General features: G+C 33.5%; 1 protein-coding gene and 1 non-coding gene across 2 annotated transcripts in view; both read left to right on the top strand.

Annotated features, from left to right (window-relative positions):
* LOC125055021 (ankyrin repeat domain-containing protein 50) overlaps positions 1 to 22,722 on the top strand; it is a 54,566-nt gene that overhangs the window by 17,301 nt on the left and 14,543 nt on the right. The window contains exons 2-20 of the mRNA XM_047657215.1: positions 9,677 to 9,999; positions 10,461 to 10,555; positions 11,375 to 11,505; positions 11,996 to 12,199; positions 12,673 to 12,791; positions 13,508 to 13,644; positions 14,606 to 14,697; positions 15,079 to 15,182; positions 15,680 to 16,081; positions 16,803 to 17,052; positions 17,344 to 17,469; positions 18,013 to 18,112; positions 18,602 to 18,701; positions 19,144 to 19,266; positions 19,721 to 19,854; positions 20,209 to 20,367; positions 20,686 to 20,772; positions 21,490 to 21,613; positions 21,891 to 21,954. Coding sequence (XP_047513171.1) covers positions 9,787 to 9,999; positions 10,461 to 10,555; positions 11,375 to 11,505; positions 11,996 to 12,199; positions 12,673 to 12,791; positions 13,508 to 13,644; positions 14,606 to 14,697; positions 15,079 to 15,182; positions 15,680 to 16,081; positions 16,803 to 17,052; positions 17,344 to 17,469; positions 18,013 to 18,112; positions 18,602 to 18,701; positions 19,144 to 19,266; positions 19,721 to 19,854; positions 20,209 to 20,367; positions 20,686 to 20,772; positions 21,490 to 21,613; positions 21,891 to 21,954 — 2,764 coding nt within the window. The 5' untranslated portion in view covers positions 9,677 to 9,786. The remainder of the gene's footprint in view (positions 1 to 9,676; positions 10,000 to 10,460; positions 10,556 to 11,374; positions 11,506 to 11,995; positions 12,200 to 12,672; positions 12,792 to 13,507; positions 13,645 to 14,605; positions 14,698 to 15,078; positions 15,183 to 15,679; positions 16,082 to 16,802; positions 17,053 to 17,343; positions 17,470 to 18,012; positions 18,113 to 18,601; positions 18,702 to 19,143; positions 19,267 to 19,720; positions 19,855 to 20,208; positions 20,368 to 20,685; positions 20,773 to 21,489; positions 21,614 to 21,890; positions 21,955 to 22,722) is intronic.
* On the top strand, positions 3,571 to 3,643 carry Trnav-uac. Its single transcript has one exon. It is a non-coding gene; the product is annotated as a tRNA-Val (tRNA).

Raw genomic sequence — 22,722 nt, 5'->3', positions numbered from 1 at the left:
TATCATAATAATATGGCTTATGTATGTTTTAAAATAATAATAGGTTTATTATAACATACCGGAATAGTGGTATGTCGGTCAAAAGTTTATTGATATTTTTATTTACAGGATTCATAAACGCCTACACGTTGTCGGGTTATGATTATGATATTTTTAGGGGTTTTTTTATGCTTTCCGTTCTTGATCTTGACTTATCGTCTTTGTATAATATGGTTTGGATTTATATTAGTTTTTATGCAGAATTATTGTTATCACATTAATTATAGCAAATAAAGATAAGATATTTTAAAAGAACTGCCTTGCTATTCTGTAACTCACTTTTCGAACTCACACAGTGGCGGTCGCGCTCAAATCAGTCGTGAAGCAGTCATTTTACGATTTGGCATTCTGATAGACAATAAACTACAAGCTCCCTCCTTATCAGAATGCCAAATCATAAAATGACTGCTTCACGACTGATTTGAGCGCGACCGCCGCTGCGAAAACCGCTGTGAGATTTCGAAACGTGAATTACAGAATCGCAAGGCAGAACTGTAAAGTTTATTACTTTATCAGATATTTTTATAAGTATTTATATAATATAACCTCAATATAAATAAGAAGCCTATTTAATGTATAATGGGGCATCCACACGCTGGCTGTTTGTCACAAACACCGCAAACAGCAAACGAAGTCCCAAACACCAACCACAATCACCCAACACAAACAGCCATCCACATGCTTGGCGAACGTTCATAACATTCCGAATCGGCAAACATGGCGGACGACGAGCTTGTGGCAGCTATTACTTTCGGGTTGACATATTTTTATTATACGTAAATTAAAGCAAGAGAAAGAAAAAAGAAGAAAGCAAAGACGATGGTGGATGATTAAAATACATAGAAATCGTACAAGGTACTGCTTTAGACTTTATTATTTGGGCTTTAATTGAAAAAGTGTAGCAAGTAAATACGTCCGCCTCCCGCAAGCTCGCGCGCATACTGATCGCTGCCAAACGTGTGGATACGTAGCAAACTGTTTGCCAAACATCCTTTGATCTGGCAACTAAAACCGACACCGATGCCGAACACTGCCCAACACAAACACAAACAGGCAAACAACGACAAACACCCATCCACACGTCCGTGTTTGCTGTTTGCTGTTGGCTGTTTGCCATTGTTTGTCAAGCGTGTGGATGGGGCTTTTGGATTTCCTCCTGTCGCATACAGCCTTTATGTATGTGTTATATGTGTACACAAAAACGGCATAAGTATTAATAAACAATTTCTAAATATTTTTTCAAAATTACTTTGTTCGCCCGATTTGTTTTTAATTTGCTTATCATTTGTAAGGAGGGTATGAGATTGACGATCATTTAAATTATTATTAATAAGACCACATGATAAGTGTTTCCTGAATTTGAGTTTATCGAAAATAGGATAGAGACTCATTGTTCGCAATGTCGCGATAAGACATGTACGTACCTGTATCTAGTTAGATATTGCAATGTTTTTGTGTTTGTCACGTTACGTTAAAGGATATGATTGAAAAAGAGCTAGGTATTTATTATGTATGCCCTTAAAAAAGCGGAAGGTCAAACGGGCATAAAGCTCATCTGGTGTTAAGTGGATTCGAGGTATTTTTGATGATATGGTAACATTGTCCTTGTGTACATTATTGAAGCTTAATTTTGTTGAGTGATTTTGCTGATCGCTTGGCCATACTTTTTACTGTCTTAAGAACACATATTTTAGTAGAAAAATATTGTTAAATTGGTGGGAGTCGAAGTGGCATTTATATGCAAAATCTAACCTTCGCCTGTCTAATGTGAATGAAGACCGACCTTTTAAGTCTGGGCCTTTCTGTATTAGTTTCGTGATGCTTTGTTTTTTCTAATAGACAAGACTTACTATGTATTATGGAAGTTATACTTCTTTTAGCGCGTTTGGGAAAAATGATGAGAGTAAATTGTGTTACGATGCGCGCATCGTAACAAAAAACCTACACCCTAAAGTTAGCTTTAGTGAACTTTTTAGTTTTTTCTATTGTTAGTGTTTTTTCTACCAATGTAGAATAATTTTTTTGAAAAGATTTTATCTTGTTACGCCAAAGAAGTATAACTTCTAAGGTGTGTACATAAGTACACACACGTTTTTAAATTATTTTTATTATTATATATAATATGTGTCGGAAACAATCGATATGGACATCATCATTGCGGGCGTCATGTGAGTAAAGTGCGAGCACAATAGACACGAACATATCTCAACATATATTATATATATTTATTTATAGTCTTCTATGCCGGTTTCCTCACGTTCTTCTTCACTGAGCGAATTTTATACGCACATAGAAAAGTCCATTGGTGCACAGCAGCTGAACAGGCCATGAGACCAGAGTCAGGGATGTGAGTCGCACTATCTATGGATAGGTATTAAAAAACAGGAGCAAGAATTTATATAACATCGATATATGGCCCATCTCTACTGGTTATTGTTGGCAATGCATCGCTATTGTTTTCAACTTTATTAGAGCCGAGTTTGGAGTTGGTATACATCTCAATGCATTAGCCTCATTCACTATTCAAAAGTTATGGCGATTTAAATAAGGATTTTTAATTTATGTGTACACAGGCTGGCTTCCGAATGACCCTATTTTGGGTAAAGACTCCTTCTTTTTACTGGAAAAGCCTGCAGATAGGTGTTAGGTCATTCCTTCCTTTATTAAATGGAATCCAAATTAATAAATATTAACGTAATGTTAAAATGACATGACAAGGATAGAGGACATTACAAAGAGTATTCGATAGGACGAGTGGAGATGGACAGGACACCTTGCGAGGAGCTGAAAAGTGGAGTAAAAATATAATGGGTTGGTACCCAATAACTGGAAAAAAGAAAAAAAGGCAGACAGTATAAGAGATGGGAAGATAAGATATCAAGAGGAGCGAGTAAGGGCAGAATAGAAGGGTCTGGAGGAGGTCTTTGTCGGGATCAGCAAACGGTCATAAGTTTGTTTTTTATTGATTGATGTATGTAAGAAAAAGGAACTTGTCCGAAATAAAGGATATTTTTATTTTTTAATTCTTTCAAAAACACACTTACGGGTTTACTAGATTTGTTACTTAAGTGTAAAATTTTAAATGACTCCTGAGTACTTTGAGTTCCTTCAAGCAAAGAGCGTACCAATTCTTAAAAGGCTGGCTGGAGAGTGTCCATGGGCGGCGGTATCGCTTAACAACGGGTAAGTCTCCTGCCCTCTTCTATAAAAAAAAAATTAATTGACAAAACTAAGCTTTGTTCTGTTTTGCTCTTATTCTGAACCTGAAGTATAAATTATGTTAAAGTTTTGTAGTGACTAATTTATCATTATGTGCGCAAATATTGAGTAATTGCAGCAGTGGCTATTATAAAGTAGTAGCAAGCTTATAAATTTAAAAATATAGCGATATCATAATACAACAAGCATTAGTTAATATTGTGTATCGAAATACCACGCGAGATAAGACACTGAGAAAGTACTGTTATGAAAATATATAATGACGTAATACATTTCATGATATAATTCAAAATTTCGGACTCTATCGTAACTGGTTCCGTGGTGTAGTGGTTATCACATCTGCTTTACACGCAGAAGGCCGCCAGTTCGATCCTGGCCGGAATCATATCTTTTTTATTTTTTTTACTAAGCATAACAATATTTTTATAATTTTGAGACCTCTTTTTATCTTACAAAAGTTATATAAACTGTTATTTTAGATTACCTATTTTGGTAGGTATGCCGATAAGGAAGCATAAGTGCAATTTGTAATTAATTTGCATAGCTACAATTAATTTAAATATTGTTTTGGTAAACCGGAAAGGACTATTTCCTTTTAAGTTCCGGTTACTTAGTGTTAAAGCCTTATAAAGTAGGCAGATAATATTATTATCGACGTGTCTTAATGGTGTACATTTTTTTAAAGATAAAATTGGTTTTAACGATATAAAGTTTTATTAATGTACATCGTTTATTATAATTAACAGTTAACAGTATTAAATATATTATACTCTTTCTTTTCATCTAGATCTCCGCTTTTTTATGTTAAATTGTTATTAAAGAAACGACGAAGATGAATTTCTTAACCTGTGCATGTATTCTTATATTAAGTGTAAACACTTTAAAAGGCCGGCACCGCACTCGCGACCCCATTGTCATTAAGAGTTTCCATAGGTTTGCTGTCCTATAGAAAAACTTAATAAATATACACATATAATTTTCTTCTGTTTCATATGGTAATGTAAACAAAGTGTTATTACTTATTTAAATGACATTATTGAAGTGAAACTTCTTTATCGGGGTTGGAAAAAAATTTAGTGTAACATTTTTTCGTTACGCGTCACATTTTTCCGTTACTCGCCATCTTTTGAAGTGAAACTTCTTTATCGACGTATGGGAGATATTTTGTAGCAGGTTACGCGCCATGTTGCTTTTTGAAGTCAAACTTCTTTATCGGCGTTGGAAAAAAATTTACACACATTTGTCACATTTTTCGGTTACGCGCCATCTTTTTCTTGTCCTTACCACGGTTGATCCGAAGAGATTCGAAGCCATTAGTAACAAAAATATATAATAACGATACCAATGATAGTAATACTAATAATTCTATTACAATTAATGAAATTCTGTAATAATCTTAGTACTACATAGTAGTACAGTAATAAGTTAAAATGAAATAATTGTATTTGTATTGATGTCTATGATAATAAAAACCTTTTGTTAAACTTTATCTAATTTAACTTTATTTAACCAATTTCTGTAAAGTTGCATATAGTAGATAATTTTTCGAAAAATAAGGTCATAAAGTAGTTTCACTTCTTAAGTGTGTACACCTAGTACACGCACACATTTTTTTATTTTTATTTACACTGAGCACCTTTACACGTAAAATTACACGCGTAGAAAACAGCGATGGTAGTGTTTAGGCACGGAACAAAGTGCCTTCGGAACACTTAAACGAAGTGGGGCCTTTGTTTCGGAATAAGCGTGTCTGCGTGGAAAAAGGAAAAACTGGAGCTTGTTGGCGATTTATGAAATGTATATTCATTTTACAATAGGCAGACGTAACTGAGTACGGTTATTATTTTATACAGTCTACGAAAAGATTGCACGTATTTTGTAAAAGCGTTAAATCATTTGTAAAAGTGGTTTGGTTTTGTATTACAATACTGTGTTTAAAATTTATTTCTTAAGAAAAATATCCAATTCGTCTAATGAATATCTTATTCATTCTTTTACAAATCAAGACTAATATTACCGCTGCCACCAAAATTATAAATTATTAATAGTTCTAAATGTCTCTCTGAATCCTTAGTCAGTGACCATGCAATAGACTGTAAGGGAGTTAACGGAGGGAACGTTCAAGTATTACGTCACGCAATTTTTGGCGATTATTGACACCCCCCCCACCTAAGTAACGCGTAACGTTTTTCTGTACTTAAAAGTAAAACGTTTCGTGATTACCCAGTGACTCTTTATACCTAAAAGTTACCATAACGCGTAACACATTTTACAAGAGGGAAACACCCAGAATTCTTCAATTCTTCAAAATTCTTTACGTAATATTTGAACGCTCCCTAAGCCGATCTTGCATTTTTATGATAATTGTTTTGTCTTCTCACTAATTAATAACATGACACACAAAAGCTCGGAAATAAGCTTTAGTTCGCGTTAAAGCATTATTGACTTTATAGCGTTCGTTCGTTACTTGAAAAACATTACTGTGGGACACGTAATAGAAATTAAGTTAGGCCTACGAAATGTTTTCTTTGTATGGTAAGCGCGAGCTTAAAGGACTTTGGACCTTACCTGCATAGTTTTATCGTCCAGAATTAATTGAAACCGTTATTAACAGCTTCCGACAATTGAGATGAAGAAGGAAGTTGGTTTTAATTTGTTTATCAAGCGAATTTAGATTTTATTTCGAGAACAAGTAGGTTTATGTTGGAAATTGTAAGGTTTGAGTGGATTTTGGTGTAGGCAGTGAGGGCCACTTCCTGCTTGGTGAGCGTAAATTGTAGTACATAATACAAAATAAAGTTTATTTGGCTATATAATGAAACAGATATGGCGAAATCTGACTTATGTAAGCTAGAGACCCTGAATGAAGACTCTGAATCTAGTACCCATACACGAACAATACGTAAAGGCCGATTTACATTATCTTAGTGTTTAGGAGAGTGCTTTAGGATAGTACTTTAGTTGAAACATGTAAACGCTACTTGCTTTAGTAAACGCTACGCTAAAGAACTTGCCTTTCAAGTTGTACTAAAGCACTCTCCTAAACACTAAGATAATGTAAATCGGCCTTAAGATCGAACGTATAAACGTAAGAAACAAAACAATAACGTTTTGTATAGAAAACTATAGAAGCCCTCCGTGGGAATGTTTTTGGAGCTAAACGAAAATATGAATATACTTTAACATAGTATACTAAATAAGCTCTCATAAAGTGATATCGCAAAATGCTAAAGGTTATTGTCATTGTCAACTTCATTAAAATGGAGATGAACATGGTACGTTTTACAGATGGACGGAGGTCTAAAAATTTAGCCGAATAGACAGCCCTAATAGAACAGAGAAACAAGGGCAGATAGAAAGATGGTTCGACGAGATTGAAATGGTGGCAAAAAATTTGGTACTGATAGCGAAAGATAAAATAGGGTGGAAAAAGATGGAGGAGACCGTCTCCTGGATGAGGAAAATCTTAGAATAACAAAATTGTGTAGATGTTGTTCCCTTGTTCCGCATAAGCAATACTTGCACCCCTCTGACGAAATTATAAAAGCTCGATATCTCATATCGGGTTGGTCATATCCTCAAATTAGTAATCGGGGCGATTCAATGGTCAATATTAAATTAAGTTAAATAATTGTAATAGTTTAATTGAAGTAATATAAATATATTTGTTTTTTTGGGATTTACCCTCATTTAATTTATCACTTACTGGATCACTTAATTTGTACGTAAATATATATTATTATTTTGCGTAATACAAAACTTATGTTAGGTTATAGAGTTTAACAGAATAGCAAAGTAAACCAAAAGTAGTTTTGGTTGCGTATAATTTGTAATATCAATTTATTTGTGAACATTGGATAATTGTAAGTATTGTAGCGACACCTACATTTTACGGCTACAATCACTCACAACCACTCGGATGACGTCACGCACTAACGAAGTTATTTCTGCCGCTAAGGATTTACAACTTCACGACCTTAGCCATTGGGGCATTCGGGCCAATCAGTGGTTAGACTGGACGAGGATCCTCCTTTAGGCTCTGGAGCAGCAGCACAATTCTTGTACCACATTTGTCCACACCTATATTTTAGCGCCATTAAAGGTTTTTTAACTTATGTCGTTCTTTTTTCCTTTTTATTTATTCTCCATTGTATTGCTTCTCTAACATTGTCTTGGGTTGCGCTGTAAATCATCGGTATTAGGAGTAGCTAACCGCACCTTCCCCTTAAACATTAGTGTATATTTGTGGGAGCATACCTCTGTTCTGTTATTTGGATTTAATGTTTTGTTTGTTGATTAAAAAGAAACGCGTAATCGTTTTTCTTTTTAATTTTACTTTCTGCTCCTGAGTCGCATATTTGCATAATCTAAGTATTCCACAAGAGGCACTGTTACATTCTTTTTTAGCTTTTGAATAATTCTCTAGCGCTAGTACTGATCGTACTGATCTGACGTCATAAAAATCTTATATCGTCACCCCTATTTTGTAATTCGAAGCCTATAGACAAACTCTTCAAGCTAATATATTCATCTGAATAAGGATTAGACCTTTATTAATTATTCAAGAGACAGCTGACATCCTCTCATCTTATTATACGTAACCTTGATCGGATCATGTAATCCCATTAGATATATAAATAGGTTTTGTGTTATGTTTACACCGCTTCTTAACGAACGTACTTTTTTTATACATAGCGCAATTTTTATAAACAGATTCATTTAATTGCATTATTTTTCGTGTTTTAAAAACGGCTATATCTTTATTAATAAGTTATTTTTATTATTGAATTTTGTTTGATTATTGCATAAATAATGACAGTTCTATCAAGCACAATGTTAAAATGCTTTTTTACATCAATTTGGAAGAGCGAGCAGTGTGACAGAACCTTTAACTGTTTGTCAAATTGTAATAGGAACCATAGAGGCGGCTGATACGTAGACCATAGAATATTTTTTTAATACATACACCACTTTAATATTATTTCAGATTTTTTTTATTTATTATTGCTTAATATAGATAAACTAAAAGTACAGAAAACAAAAAAAAAATCACAAAGGTGTTTAACCTTAGTGCTTGAAGAATTTGAAGATACAGGTGTGATACATTGAAATTAGCTTTCAATATTGTCATGGGGTTATGACTAAAATTTGCAAACTATACTATATGAATACAATTTGAACACGTTAGCTTTTGTCTTATCCTTCATAAGGCTTTTTAAGAAAAGAAAAAGAAACGATAAGTTTGTGAAACGACGAATTGTTGGTGAAATTAAGAAGACACTGTTCCATTTTAAACCTATAACTTTTCATGATGATACATATAAAGTAATCTAAAAGTATTCAAACTCTCTCACTTAAATGAATTAATAAAAATCGATTATTTTTGTAACATAAAGATTTATTTTATTGAGCGACTTTTTAAAATAAGTCGAACATTACCTTCTAGTAACATAAGTGCAGTATAAACCTACATAAGAGACATAAAAGCTAGTTTTAATATTAAAAAGAAGCACGCATCCAGGCACTTGAATGACGCCGAGGCTTGAATGGCCTTTTGTGAAAACTTGGAGACGCTTTGCTTAAAAAAATGTTAACCGACTTGTAAAAACTCGCGTTTTATCGAGAATGTTTCCGAGTGTATTTTTTGTTTGGTTTATTTAATTTTACAATCGATGTGTAGATGTTGCCAGTTTTTAATTCATTTACCCATTCCCCAAATGAGTAAAATAGTTTAATTGAAAATTAGTTTGTGTGTGCAACACAAATATTTCGTTATCTATGTGTAGATAACTTGATTGATGTATGAATGATTTAAATTTCATCAAAGTTTAAGCTGTTAATTAAATTTTATGATATAATCTGATAAATTTGGTATCTGAAATGTAATATGTTTATATTATATTGTAGTGTGTGTGTTATCTTATGCTGAAGCTTAAGGTAAACCATGAAAAGATTTTCTAGGCCACATTTCGTCATGCCTTACGGCTCCTTCATAGAGCGTCCATGTCCAATAGAACTTCTTTTAACTTAGCTGCTGCATTATATAATTGGTTTTGACTGTTTTTGAAGTTTATAATTTTATCTTAGTCTTTGGACAGTTTACTGTGCTTTAACTATAACTAAATAAATATGTAGTCGTAGTGAAATATTGTAACACCTGTTTTAAACAAAAAGTATAACTTTACTACGTCATCAGAGACGGAACTTGTATTCAGAAAATGAAAACTTTGACACAAGTTACTAACTGATTAACACAAGATTTCTAAGTTCATTTATTTCTTCTCTACGTCATATTTAATATTTTAGATTTAATCGTAAATTATCCGTCTATCTGTCCGACTTCGAGAACATTCGAACAACTCGTAGTAATCTGACGTTATAAATGGCTAGATAGTAATATACATTGTCTTTGTTGCAGGTGTCATGACGCTGCAAAGCCGCCCCGACCAGTCTCACAATTGTGATAGACGTTCCTCTAGATAATTACGTCAATTAACCAAATTATATATCTACCAAAGTTAGGATAAGATGTCACAACCTATATACAGTCAGGTCGCACCGAAACAGATAAAGAAAAAACCTAAACCCCGGGATTTTGATCCCTTAAATTACAATCATGGAGGAAATGTTCAAATTCTAAATGCGTCGCAGGAGAGTAGACTGGAGAAGATGGAGAAAAGGGAGGGTAGGAGAAAAGAAGAGACTAGGAGGAGAACGCAAAGGGATCCTACCGAGGGAAAGGTATGTGGCGAAAAATTACAGATAAAGTTTTTGAAGTGAAACTTCTTTAGGCGCATGAGGGTAAAATTTTTACGGATGAAACACAATAATAATAATATTAGCGTCACGAAGATGTGCAGGGATTTTGTCGAAGAAAAGGGAGAGAATGATTGAGACCGATTAAAAAATACGAAAGTCAATTTTTAGAATTAAAATTTCGTAAAGGGAATTTATGAAATATTAGTATTTTATAATTTATATATTTTTTAATTTTAAATTATTTTAATTGTAAAAATACAATTTTGTATATTTTCAATTTGTATATATCTATATTAACAAATATAGGTACATGGAGTGATCATATACTGGTACATGATCATCTATTGGGGCTTTTACCTTAGTAATAATTAATTTAATGTCTATTTATAGGCACTCACTTTTTTGTGTTTATATCTTAGCCTTACCGAAATTATGTATTTTAGGTGGAGGCCTATTTACGTCAGAATCAAGTCAGTATACGACAACAACAGCATCGGCATTCCGCGGTGAGGCAGGCGGAACATAGAGTTAACTTGAGGTTAGTGCAGTTTCTGTAGACTCCTAGTGATTTAAGCCAAGGGTGTAACTGCAACTCTTTTATTGATCAATCTGGTGGACACATTTAGTATAAACTAGGGGTTGAGGATGTTAAAGTTATAGTATAATAGTCATAAATGTTGTATTTTATAGTTTTTATATGTAATGGGAGGCAAACGGGCTCATCTGTTGTTAGGTGATACCTAATAACAGATTCCTCCGCCCATGGACACTCACATTGCTAGAAGGCTCGCAAGTGTACTGCCGGCTTTTTAAGACTTGGTACGCTCTTTTCTTGAAGAACCCTAGGTCGAATTGGTAAATTAAATAAAATTAAATTTGAGCAGCTCTTTGTGGGCATATTTGGAACTAAACAAGCAACTTTCGAGATTTTTCTACTATAGTAGCCTGTGAATACCCGACGTTATAACAAAATTATCATAAAGTACTTCCGAAGTACTGGTGGCCAATCTCAATTGTCCGGAAAGCCCGGATATATCCCGGATTTAATTATTACCCCCTAGTGGTGGTACGCGGCAAAATTGCTAAATTCAAACCCCTAGTTAAACGGCGCTCCTTAGAAAGAGGCTAGGCTATTGATTGAACGGCTAATTAAACTAGCTGTCTGCGACATAAACACCTTATGTACGACGTGAATCTGTGGAATGTCGAATATAAGTGAAATTTTGTATTATGCCTCTCCGTCCATATAAAACGTAGCCTTTTTTTTGATTAGTTTGTGTTATTAACTGCATTGAGCTTCATGGTACCAATACTACTTATATAACCGTAATCGGTTTTATTTATTTTACTTTTACAGATCTCTACCTCTCAACGAAGTGACCACTCGTGGACACGATCGAACGCCGACTGACAGACATCGTGGCTTTATTGATAGGAGAGAGCGAGATAGGGACAAGGAGAAAGAACGGGATTTTGATTTTGATGGTGGTAAGTTAATAAATGGCAAATGTTTAATTTTTTTTATATTATTATATATTATAGTTGGTTAAAAGTTGGACGGCACTAATAAATATATTGTTACGAAGGGCTGACATAAATGTTTCTCGATTTATTCGAGTGGTACAGTTTAAACCCGTTTTCAGAGATTAACATCGAAGAGATAAAGTGCGAATAGTGTAGACAAGTGATAGGTACTATGTGAAGTGCGCATAATTAAAGTAATTTTAGTGACAGAATTTTATGTGTCATAATTAGTGTATTTCTGGGCGTAACTTGCGTCTTTTTAGTGTAAATAAGTTCCTCGTTGAGTTCTTAAAAAAAAACCCTTGAAGAGATCTACGGCGTTTTCTATCAGATCCCCAAGCTCCCTAACAATATTTTTAAAATAAACCTGTTAATATACAGCTTATTTTTTACTATTTCAAGTATTGTATACTATAATTTTGGCAAAATGATTTCATCTTTTCCTTTTTTGAAGGTACACCGCTAAGCCCGATAGCACCGCGGGCGGAAAAGGATTCTAGTCGTCCCTTTCGCAAGTCCTCTTCATCGCAGCGTGTGAGCGAGACGTCTATATCAACAGACAAAAGACGTTTCTTCTGTAGAGAGTGGGTTTTTCAAAAGATAGCGTATTGCCTGGAACAAAGGGCAGTTAGTAAGACATGTGGAGCGTTGATTCTAGGTCAGTAGTCTTATTTCCAAAGTGTCCATATCATAATCTCATACCTGTGAAGGGGGTTCCTACTAATATAAGATTTGGTTATGCACTTCTTGCACTTTACCCATCATATTTATTTCTTTAGTTTTTTTCGAGAGCCCTTCTTAGCTATAAGGCCGCCCGTTGCATCCCTTATAATTTGTATGTTACGTTATTTGTTTTTCGATAAATGTAACGAAGTGGTATAAAATTTAGGAAATTAAAGGCATTATTTTTTATTTTTTTTTAGTATATTACCTATTTCTTAGCCTATTTGTTAGGAAAAATATTTTTGCCTTTACCTAAAAATTTGTTTCCTGATAAGTTGGAAATTTAATTATCTCTAACACCATGATGGCGTATTGGTTTAAGCCTATTATATACAAAAAGAAAACAATTAAAAGAGTTCGATTAGAACAATATAAATAAGGTATATACTACAATTGTATGTATTTCAGGTGACGCCGGAAGCGGAAAGACGGCGATATGTCAAGAGTTAAGTCAACCAGGTCCAGGGCCGCAGGCGAGGCAACAACGCGCATTGAATAGAAGACTTTTGGCTAGACATTTCTTACAGGTATGCATTAAAAACTCACTTATAAGCTTTGTCTTCACAGGTTATTTGAGGCATAGACGAATAGAATAAACACTACTCTTATCTCGGTTAATACACATAAAAATAACGGCCAAATAAATATAATGTGGCCAGTATAATGATTTATTTTCTGGATTTGACATTTTTAATAAACAAAGGCCTACAAAAATTGTATGCCGTTCATGTTAATTAAGTCAATTACGTTATTACCATTTTCAATTTGTATATAATATGACCTTAGTAACTAGTGAATTCCTCCAAATACTGCACAGCGAAAACATCACAGTTCAAGTTACATTTGGTTTTGAAATTTTTATAAAAGCTGTTGGCTACCTTAAAAAAATAAATAATCTGGACATGTTACCTGGCTAAAAAAGTAAGTAAGTGGCTGGTGAGAAAGTAAAACCATAGAGAAGAACGTTCATTTGTTTGTGATTGGACAAACGGACGTAATATGACATATCATGTCGTATTTGACATGCTGTTGATTAACAATCAAACGGAACGATGGACCAAAGTCCTTTGCCTTTCCCATTAGGGATATATTAATATCATCATCATCATCAAACGGAACGTACCATTCATCCTCTCCTCTTCTTCTTTTAACATTCTCACCCCACAGATATTGCGAGGTGGGGAAAAGCATGACGGTACTTTGGCCAATATATTTATTTGCTACTTATTGTTTAATTTAACAGGCACCCGGTGAAGAAATACAGCGCCCTGGCGAATTTGTTCGTTCACTTGCGATGCAAATACTCAGTCATTCGTCACACGCGAAACAATCCGATAGAGATCAGTCGCCTAAAGATGATCAGCGTATGTTGAATAACAGGTAGGGTTTTCTTTTTTATATAAAACAGGGTGCAAACGGGGAGGAGGCTCGTTTATTTATTTATTTAGTTATTAAGCTTACGACATCACACACAGTACTAAAATTACTAATTATTTTACAAAATCTCACATCTAAAATGTGTGACAATTAATGTAAGCATAAGTTTCACAAAAAAATTTAAAAAGAAATTAAAAAATACAATTAAAACATATACGATAGTAAAAGCACACAATAAAATAAAATAAAATTACAGAAATTTGTTGGCACTTAGAGCAGAAAAAAAAGAAAAATCATCATCTGATGTTAAGTACTACCGCCGCCCATGGACACTGAATGCCAGAGGGCTCGCTATTGCGTTGCCGAGGAATTGATACGCTCTTTTCATGAAAGACCCTAAGTCGATTTGGTTTGGAAATAATTCAGTGGGTAGCTGGTTCCATATAGTAGTAGTCGCGTGTGCCGGCAAAAACTGCCTTAAATAACGCTCAGTTGTGCAACGACAGACGTGGAGGTGATGTGTCTGATGATGAAACTCAGCTGCAGGTATTAATCTGAACACTCAGAGCCGTGTTCAGAGTTGTTCGGATTAATACAGGTCCCATAATGATGCAAAAAGATCCCATATCTCGCTCAGAAGTAGATTGGTCTGTCTAAAATCTAAGTAATATAACATCTAATGTAAACGTACCTACTATAAACCATAAATTGTATGATTTGTCCTTATAACTGTCAAAACAAATGAATGTTTTTGAACTTCTTACCATTCTTTTGTTTATTCGTATGACGTAGACGAACAATTGATTCTTAAAAAATGTTACAATTACTGGATCAGGTTTTTAGAAATAGCTGCAATTCTACAAAAAAATAATAATTATAGAAATATTGCCGACCGTATCTAGGGATTTTTTTTTTAATTTTATAGAAATTCGGAAAGGTTCTAGTAAAATTTAATTAATTTCAGGCATAATTCAGAAGAAAATTTAATACAAAGATTTCGAGAGATGGGCGAAGACACGGAGGATAGTTCTAAACCACTTTTGGGGGATAGTGAAGGTATTAATTTAAATTTATCGGTTCTGAAATAGTTTAGTATAGGTTAACTAGTTTTTATAGGAAGTTTAGCAAAGCTTTATATAAAAAAATTAAAGTTCTTAGCTGGTCAGAATTCTAAAAAAATATTTTTTTAATTTAAATTATGTATATTTTAATTATATATTATATAAAGAACGGTCAAGATCATTACTTTTTTTAACAGGCAAAGACATTATCTATATGATTTAAAGCAGACACACAAATTTGTATAGAAAAAGTGATGTGACGAGCGTATTAATGTCAAAAAACTTTTAGTACCCAGCTGGTGTAACTATGGCCTGGTCTTCACAGATTAAAGGATTGAGTTATCCAAATAAAAATGGACTTTTACCATATTTCCAGATCGCACTGACGATGATGACGTGGGCAGCAGTAGGAGAAATAAGACCATAGATAGACTGCACGAGCAAGACTCTTATATGGATTGTATGGCGGATGGAAATGATGTAAGTACTAAAGTCAGGTAGGCAGTTTTTTTTAGTTATCATTGCGTGTAAAATATATATAATAGTTAAACGATACGTTAGTTCATACTCATTTTATGGAGCAGCATTTGTATTCCTGAGGTGGTAGGTTCGAACTTTGCATCAATGGACTTTCTGTCATGAGCGCATATGATGAAGAAAAATATCGTGTAAAAACCAGCTAGCCTTAGAAGTCGACAGCGTGTGTCAGGATGGATCACCTGACACACGCTGTCCTGACTGAAGGATCACCTACTTGCCTATTAGAAAAATCAAATGATCTCGAAACAAATACTGAGGCCTGAAGACTAAAGGTTCTAGCGCCACTAGTTTTTTTTAACCGCAATAAATAGCTGTAAAATGTACATCGTAATTGTTTGTGTGTTGGCCTTACTTTGGTTTACCTTATGGAAATAATCGGTGCATTATCGCGAGACTCAAAACACCGGAAACAATTAATAAATTCGCCTCATCTACAGGTACCAGAAGTTTTACCGAAATCAAACATAAAACCAACGAACCCCTTCCACGACGACGACTTTCGACTCTACGCGAACCACGAAAACGTGTTTTTAAGAAATATATCGCAGAGACAGTCAAAGGAGTCAAGAAATTCTCGCCTCTTACGCCAAAGTTCCGAGCCGTTGAACGAGAAGAAACCAACTCTGCTTCAAAAGAGCCTGTCTACGGACACCGAAGAGAAGAAACCGGATTCACCACCGAAATCGAGAATACCGGTCGCGAATTTCCGTTATCCGAATAAAACGGATCTGAAACCGGAGTCGCCGAAGAAGACGGAGGAATTGCCGGAGTATACCAATATAGTTCACCCCGTTAAGGATGATCCGCAGACGGATTTGGAGAAGTTGTTAGAGAAAAAGGTTGGTGAATTCTTCTAGATAAATTTTGGTTGTGGAAAGTTACTTAATTTAGCAATCTATAAGAATTAAGAAAAGTTCTCGATAGTTTTCATTCTCTGAGTATTGAATAGAAGTCAAGAAGATTCTCAAGCGATGTGACATTAATAAACAAGTTTTTCGTAATAGTTTTTGAAGTGAAAACTTCTTTAGCGGCGTTGTACACATTTTTTGAAATGGGTAAAAAATGTTAAACTGTCATCAAGACACGTAACCTGATCGAAAATTCGTAAAACGGATGGAGAGTAGACAGCTGGCGCGGCGTATTTATATGTAATATAAATTGTCATGTTTGTGTACGATAGCGCAATAAATAAATATTATATTCTACCACATAAATGATAGTACTTTTATACTGATAATTAAAGCAATTCGTGCAAAATTATTCCCTAGCCATTCCAAAATATTAAAAATGCACAACGTTAATATTCATGTTTTCACTTCTGCCGGCACTCCCGGAGTGCACCCCGTTCTTTTTTTTTTAACCTTGTTCTGTAAAATATATAAAATATGTATCTTTATTAAAATCCGTCATGCTATTTTTACTTTAGCTAGTAAAAAATTAAGTCTATTGGCATGAATATAATATTAAAAATTGGTAAAAAAATTAATAATTTTCAGATATATAGATATATATTTATAGATACAATATTAAACCGTTTTAAGAGAATGCTTTTCCTTTTAGCGTTCACAAGCAGAAGAAGCTCCCCCCCCAATTCCCACGCTACCAATAAGTCCACGGACATTAATATCGAACGCCTATTACGACAAACTGTTGTCGGACTGTGAGATACAACAGGCGTTGTTGCCTCAGAATTTAGAGAAAAATCCCGATGAGTGCTTCAAAAAGGCTATACTATTTCCGTTGCTGGAAATTGACCCTCCGAAACAGTGTTTGTTTTTGCTGGTGGACGGTATCGATGAAGGGGGTAATGGTAAGATTTATACTCACATAAGACTTAAGAAGAGCTGTATATACATTTATTATCTAAACACATACTTTGATTGTTTTATGAATTAACCAAAATTGATTTCGACTTAATTTAGGTGAATTCTGTCTTTAAACCAAAACACTTTTATTTGATTGACTCCATTACATTCGAAAGAAACGGGTTCAATTTCTGGGGAAACAAGAGGTTTATGATTTTAGGAACACAGAAACAGTGTTATATTTTTCTAACATATCTTAACTATTGTATTTCTTATTGATAGATTAATATTTTCAGGAAAATCGGAGAATGAATGTAGCGTGGGGGCATTATTATCGCGACACCAACACTTGTTGCCACATTGGCTTTTATTGGTCGCCACTGCGAGACGACACTCACGGCATCTCACTAAGATGTTCACAGGTAAATGTTTAAGAAAGTAATAATATAGGGTGATTTATGTAGATTAGTACAAATAAATCGATGAAGTTAAATTTTAGATAAAAACTAGCTGACCCGGCAAATGTTGTTTTGACATATATATTATTTCTAGGAAACATTTTTTTGTTCAATAAAAATAACTATCTACTATAATAAAAATAGGGGTTGATCGTAGAGGGGTGAAAATAAGGGGTTGTATGTATTTATGTACGATGTATCATAAAAAAACAAAAACAAATAAATTGGGGTTGACACCCGTTATCACTTAGGGGTTAAAAGATAGATAGTAGCCGATTCTCAGGCTTACTGAATATGCATAAAAAAAATTCATAAGAATCGGTCGGGCCGTTCGGAGGAGTATGGGAACGAACATTGTGACACAAGAATTTTATATATTAGATAGAAAACCCCTCTAAATTTATACTTTACGTGAACTTAGGTTATTTTTATGATAAATAAGTTTTATATCTGGATTAGTAAAAGTTTATTCAAGTGATTTTATTAAATAACTAACTTATTTTGTAGGTTTTCGCAAGATAACTTTAGATGAACTTCAGCGTGCACACGTCTCCGCTGACGTACAACGGTACGTGCTCGCGCGACTGGACAGCGAACCAAGATTACGGTACGGTTCAATACATGGTGTATCATATTATTGTAATATATTATGCCATATTTTAGTAAGATTTGCAAACTTAATTTATTATTATTTAATAACAAATCTAGTCTTAGTGCACGTTAGTATTAGGTGCTAAACAGTGAGTGCAAAAATAGCACACAAGAACAGAGTGTCTTCCCTTTAATAGAGTCTGTAAGTAGTGTTAGTGGACACTTTCTTATGTTAAAAAACCTTATTAGTAAATTAGGTTAGACTTAAATTACTTATTAGTCTTAAGCTAGGCTAGATCGTAATGTTCCATTCCAAATGTTGTAGAAAAAAAAAACGAATCTATTAATTATTCTGACTCATCTGAAATGTACGCTTACCGCTATTTTGTTGCGTAATTATTTAAAAACCAATGTCTCCTATAGTATTCAATTAAATAAAAGCTAAAAAAAAAAATTGGCTTCCTCTGAAGAAAAGAAACTATTGAAATTCCTACATATATTACAGAAGCCGCGTGTCAAGTGATTCAACAGCAGCTGCTGCGGCAGCGGCGGCTCTAGACCACCTCAGGATCAAGAGCGACGGTTGCCTATTGTACTTGGAGAAGGTAATTAATAAAACCATTTAGTGTTGGCCTCGAAGCTAGACCCGAGCCATGCGTTCGACTGACCTGCACAAAAAAAATGTTTTTTAATTTAATTTAATTAATTAATATTTAATTAATTAATAATTTAATTTAATTAATTAATAATAATAATAAACTTGACAATAAGCTTAAAGCTATGTATTATACTGAGAGACTGGTGCTTGAAAAAGGTTGGGAAAACCTGTTATTACAAGTCACCAGTCCCAATTGCACCAATTGGTATTAAATACTCGTTCATTCGGTGTAGGAAAACGCCAGACTTAATGGTGTGTTAGGCACAGAAGGCTGATCACTTACTCGCCTCTAAAGAAATAAAAGATGATTCAGAAACAGATATAGAAATTGAGTCCGAAAAAAGACCAGTGAAAAGAATTCAGTCACTACATAAATGTTTTCTTTTCAGGTACTAGATGGCGTTGCTGACGGTTTCATAGCTTTGCGCGAAATAAGGGAAATTCCTGGAACTCTAAATGGATTGTATCTGTGGCTGGCGCAGAGATTGTTTCACGGTCGGAGGTTTACTAAGGTAATATGTTCTTAAATTTTTTCTAGTGTAATTTATTGATCGTTAAGTTACGTGTCATTTATTCATATAGGTAACAAAATGTACACATATGAACGTCAAAAAATAAATATATATGAAATGCTTCTAATTTACATTTACTGCCAGTGCTCAAATCAAGGGCGTAGAACGGAAGAGAAGAACTGGCAATAAACTCTCCTCTAAAATAAATGATGGTACTATTTATTAATCTATTTAAATCTAAGCTATTTTATTCCAGCTATTGAAACAACTCCTTTAGTTTGACAGGATAAGGGTCGAATTACCCATATCCCAAACTTATGCCAACGAAGTCTCTTAAAATTAAACTCAATCAAAAACGCGATTTATTATATGTTCCCCTTAGGATATATTTTTCGAAAATCGCTTTAAGCTGGTTTTTATGGTATATCTATCTATATCTATAGGTATTTTCCAGGTACGAATGCTTCTCGACGTGCTGTTAGCGGCACGTTGCGGTGTAACGGAAGAGATGTTATACAAATGCCTTCTTACAAAGGAGTACAGTGTCACAAGAGAGGACTTCAATCGAAGGCTGCATCTCTTGCGACGGTAAGTCTAATGACAGTTCTATGAACATATTACCGTTCGTGATTGGTTGGACGTAATTTTTTTTCTTTAAAAATGAATGTGTATTTTGATTAATTATAATGACTTATTTATTATGTAGAATAATATATAACTCTTCTGTTATCTTCTTGTGGCCTTATTTTTTTAATATTTTGAAAATAATTATAGTTACTCAGGGATAACATCAATGGCGCTACAACTATCTTAGGTCTGGGCCTCAGATTTAAGCCACTAGGTTACACTGCATGTGCAGACATACAAAATATATATATATTGACTCAAAAAATGTCTACTTCCTCGAGTACAGTTAGGTATACCAATGATATATTTTTTTAGAATCCTGGTAATGGAGCGTGCAACGGGCTATCTATCAATATTTCATCATTCTTTCGCGTCATGGCTGTTGGATGTAAAGCATTGCACGCGACGTTACTTGTGCTGCGTTGCGGACGGACACGCGGCGGTCGCTATGTATTATACGCTACTTGCTAAAAGGTAAAATTAATATTCAAGCTTCTCACTTCTTTATTTATTAACTAAAAAACACAGGTAAATAATGTTTTATTTCAAAGGGAATCTTTTTATTGTTATTGGCATAGAGAAGATATTAATCCCGATGAAGCTAAACGATCCATAGTTTCGTTTTCAAAATGGATTTTAGTTTGACTTTTCTTGATTGACTTTTGAAAACTAAAAATCATAAATGACCTTGATGATTCATGCTACTTTAAATGCATGAATTTAGGTTGCCAATTTTAATTTAACATAGTTATATTATTGTAATTTTTCATAATCATAATCTACTACTTTCAGACTGACCGCTCTTGAAATTCACAATTATGTTTATCACATGACCTACCTCGAACAACATTTATCATCACAGAAGAAAAATAAGAACAAGTAAGTGCTTTTAATCATTACAAATTTAATTAAAATGAAATAATATCCCATAATTTTCCCAAGATAGCAAGGTATTTATTAGTTAGATTTTTAAAGGTCCTTATGAAATTATCAACGACTAGGTGCCCGTACCAGATAAGCACGGGTGGACATTTACTTTTTAAAAAAATTGTAAATATTGATATGTTCTATATTGTGGAACACTTTTTTGTTCTATTATCAATCGTTTTCGCAGCACATGCGATGAAAGTTATTTTATAGGTTTTTTTTTACACCTTGGATATAATTATCGTAATTTTAGTAGAAATCCTTATTTTTTTATAATAAAAATAGTCTATATTAATCAGTGATAATGTAGCATTCAAATGGTGAAAGAATTTTTAAAATTGGTCCAGTACTTTTTGAGCCAATTTGTTAATAATAATAATAATATTTTTATTATTCTTACAAACATACATACAAATCTTTCCTCTTTATAATATTAGTATAGAAAGAAATATAAGCTCTATGCATTTTAAGAGTCACTCAGAAAGTCTAGTATAATATACCGTTTCAGAGACATTATTAAAATAACATAAAAGTTGGGGACAGCAACTTAATGGGCTTATTGTTGGTTAAAGTTATTGTTTTAGTAATTTTGTGGATGTTGCTGTAATCAAAAGCTTTTATTCGTAAATCAACAAAATGTTATTCACTAATTAATATTTTTGTTTTCAGCGAAGATGATGTACTAAACCTTCACACACTAATATTGCTGTGGATTCTGGACTCTGGCTGTGATGTGGAACTGGCTTTGAAGAGAGAGACAGATCTAGTCCGAGAGATGGAGACGGATGTGCAGGTGAAGAGAATTTTTTTCACTTTGGGTTTTTTCCTAAATAATTTGTATTTATTGTCACGAGATAATAATATTCGGATTATGAAAAAAATATACTTAATTTTAATAAAATGTTATACAAATAAGTACATCGTTCTTTCACATTAACCTATGTTTAAAATTTATATATTTAGTTAAGTTTATTACTTGTTGAACAATTATATTATTTATGAATTATGTATATTTTTATAACATATTATCTGTGCAATTCGTTAATTAAAGTATAATTGACTAATTTCAGAATGACTCGAAGGCAGAAGATAAAGATTTAGATCCAGAATCTGAGAGCAAGGAATCCGTGTCGAGTATGTATTGTCAATTAAAAACACACATCTCAATTTGTTTAATACTAAAATATCTTCTTTCTTGTTATATTATATACATATATACATATTTTTTGTGGTATATGTAATCACCTAACATATAATCCTAAAGTAGCGAGTTCTGGGGTTTTATCAAGCAAATATACATAAATCAGCCGCTGAAATGATGCCTATTGGGAGGTTGATTAAAACAAATATTAAATAGTGATATATTTTTTTTTTGCAATTAATATTTTTAGACAAGGTTATTATTAGTCTGTTTACACTAAATATATACCAAACTATGACTTCCTGTTGCGGTGACAATTGGATTTTGATTTGAGTGATGTTTAAGGAAAACTGCCTCAATACCAGGAAAACTATTTCCAGCAAAGAGGAATGTTATTACGCACTTAAAGGGAATTGATTTTACTTTACAATACGCAGTGAACTTTAGGAACATTTGACTCTAAATTTGTTAGCTTATGTTTTGTTAAAATAGTGATAGCGGTCTTTGAATTGTGTTTAGGATTTATGAAGGACTCTTGTTTGCTCAAGGTAATCCGCAATAGTTTGAATGAGTTTAGATTAAATAATAGCAGAACAAAAAAGACAATTTAATCATTATACTTGTATTTAAATTATGGTTTAAACATTCTTCTTTGTCCTGAGTAAGATGGTGATTGAATGGTACCTAAGTAGTAGGTTTTTAATTAAAATATTACAAATAATACAGCATCAGTGTTGGCCTACCTGTGGCTGTTGAAGCCA

This window comes from Pieris napi, chromosome 13, assembly GCF_905475465.1.
Source record: "Pieris napi chromosome 13, ilPieNapi1.2, whole genome shotgun sequence".
In the NCBI taxonomy this organism is placed as follows: Eukaryota; Metazoa; Arthropoda; class Insecta; order Lepidoptera; family Pieridae; genus Pieris; species Pieris napi.
This window is presented reverse-complemented; position numbering and strand designations above follow the sequence as displayed.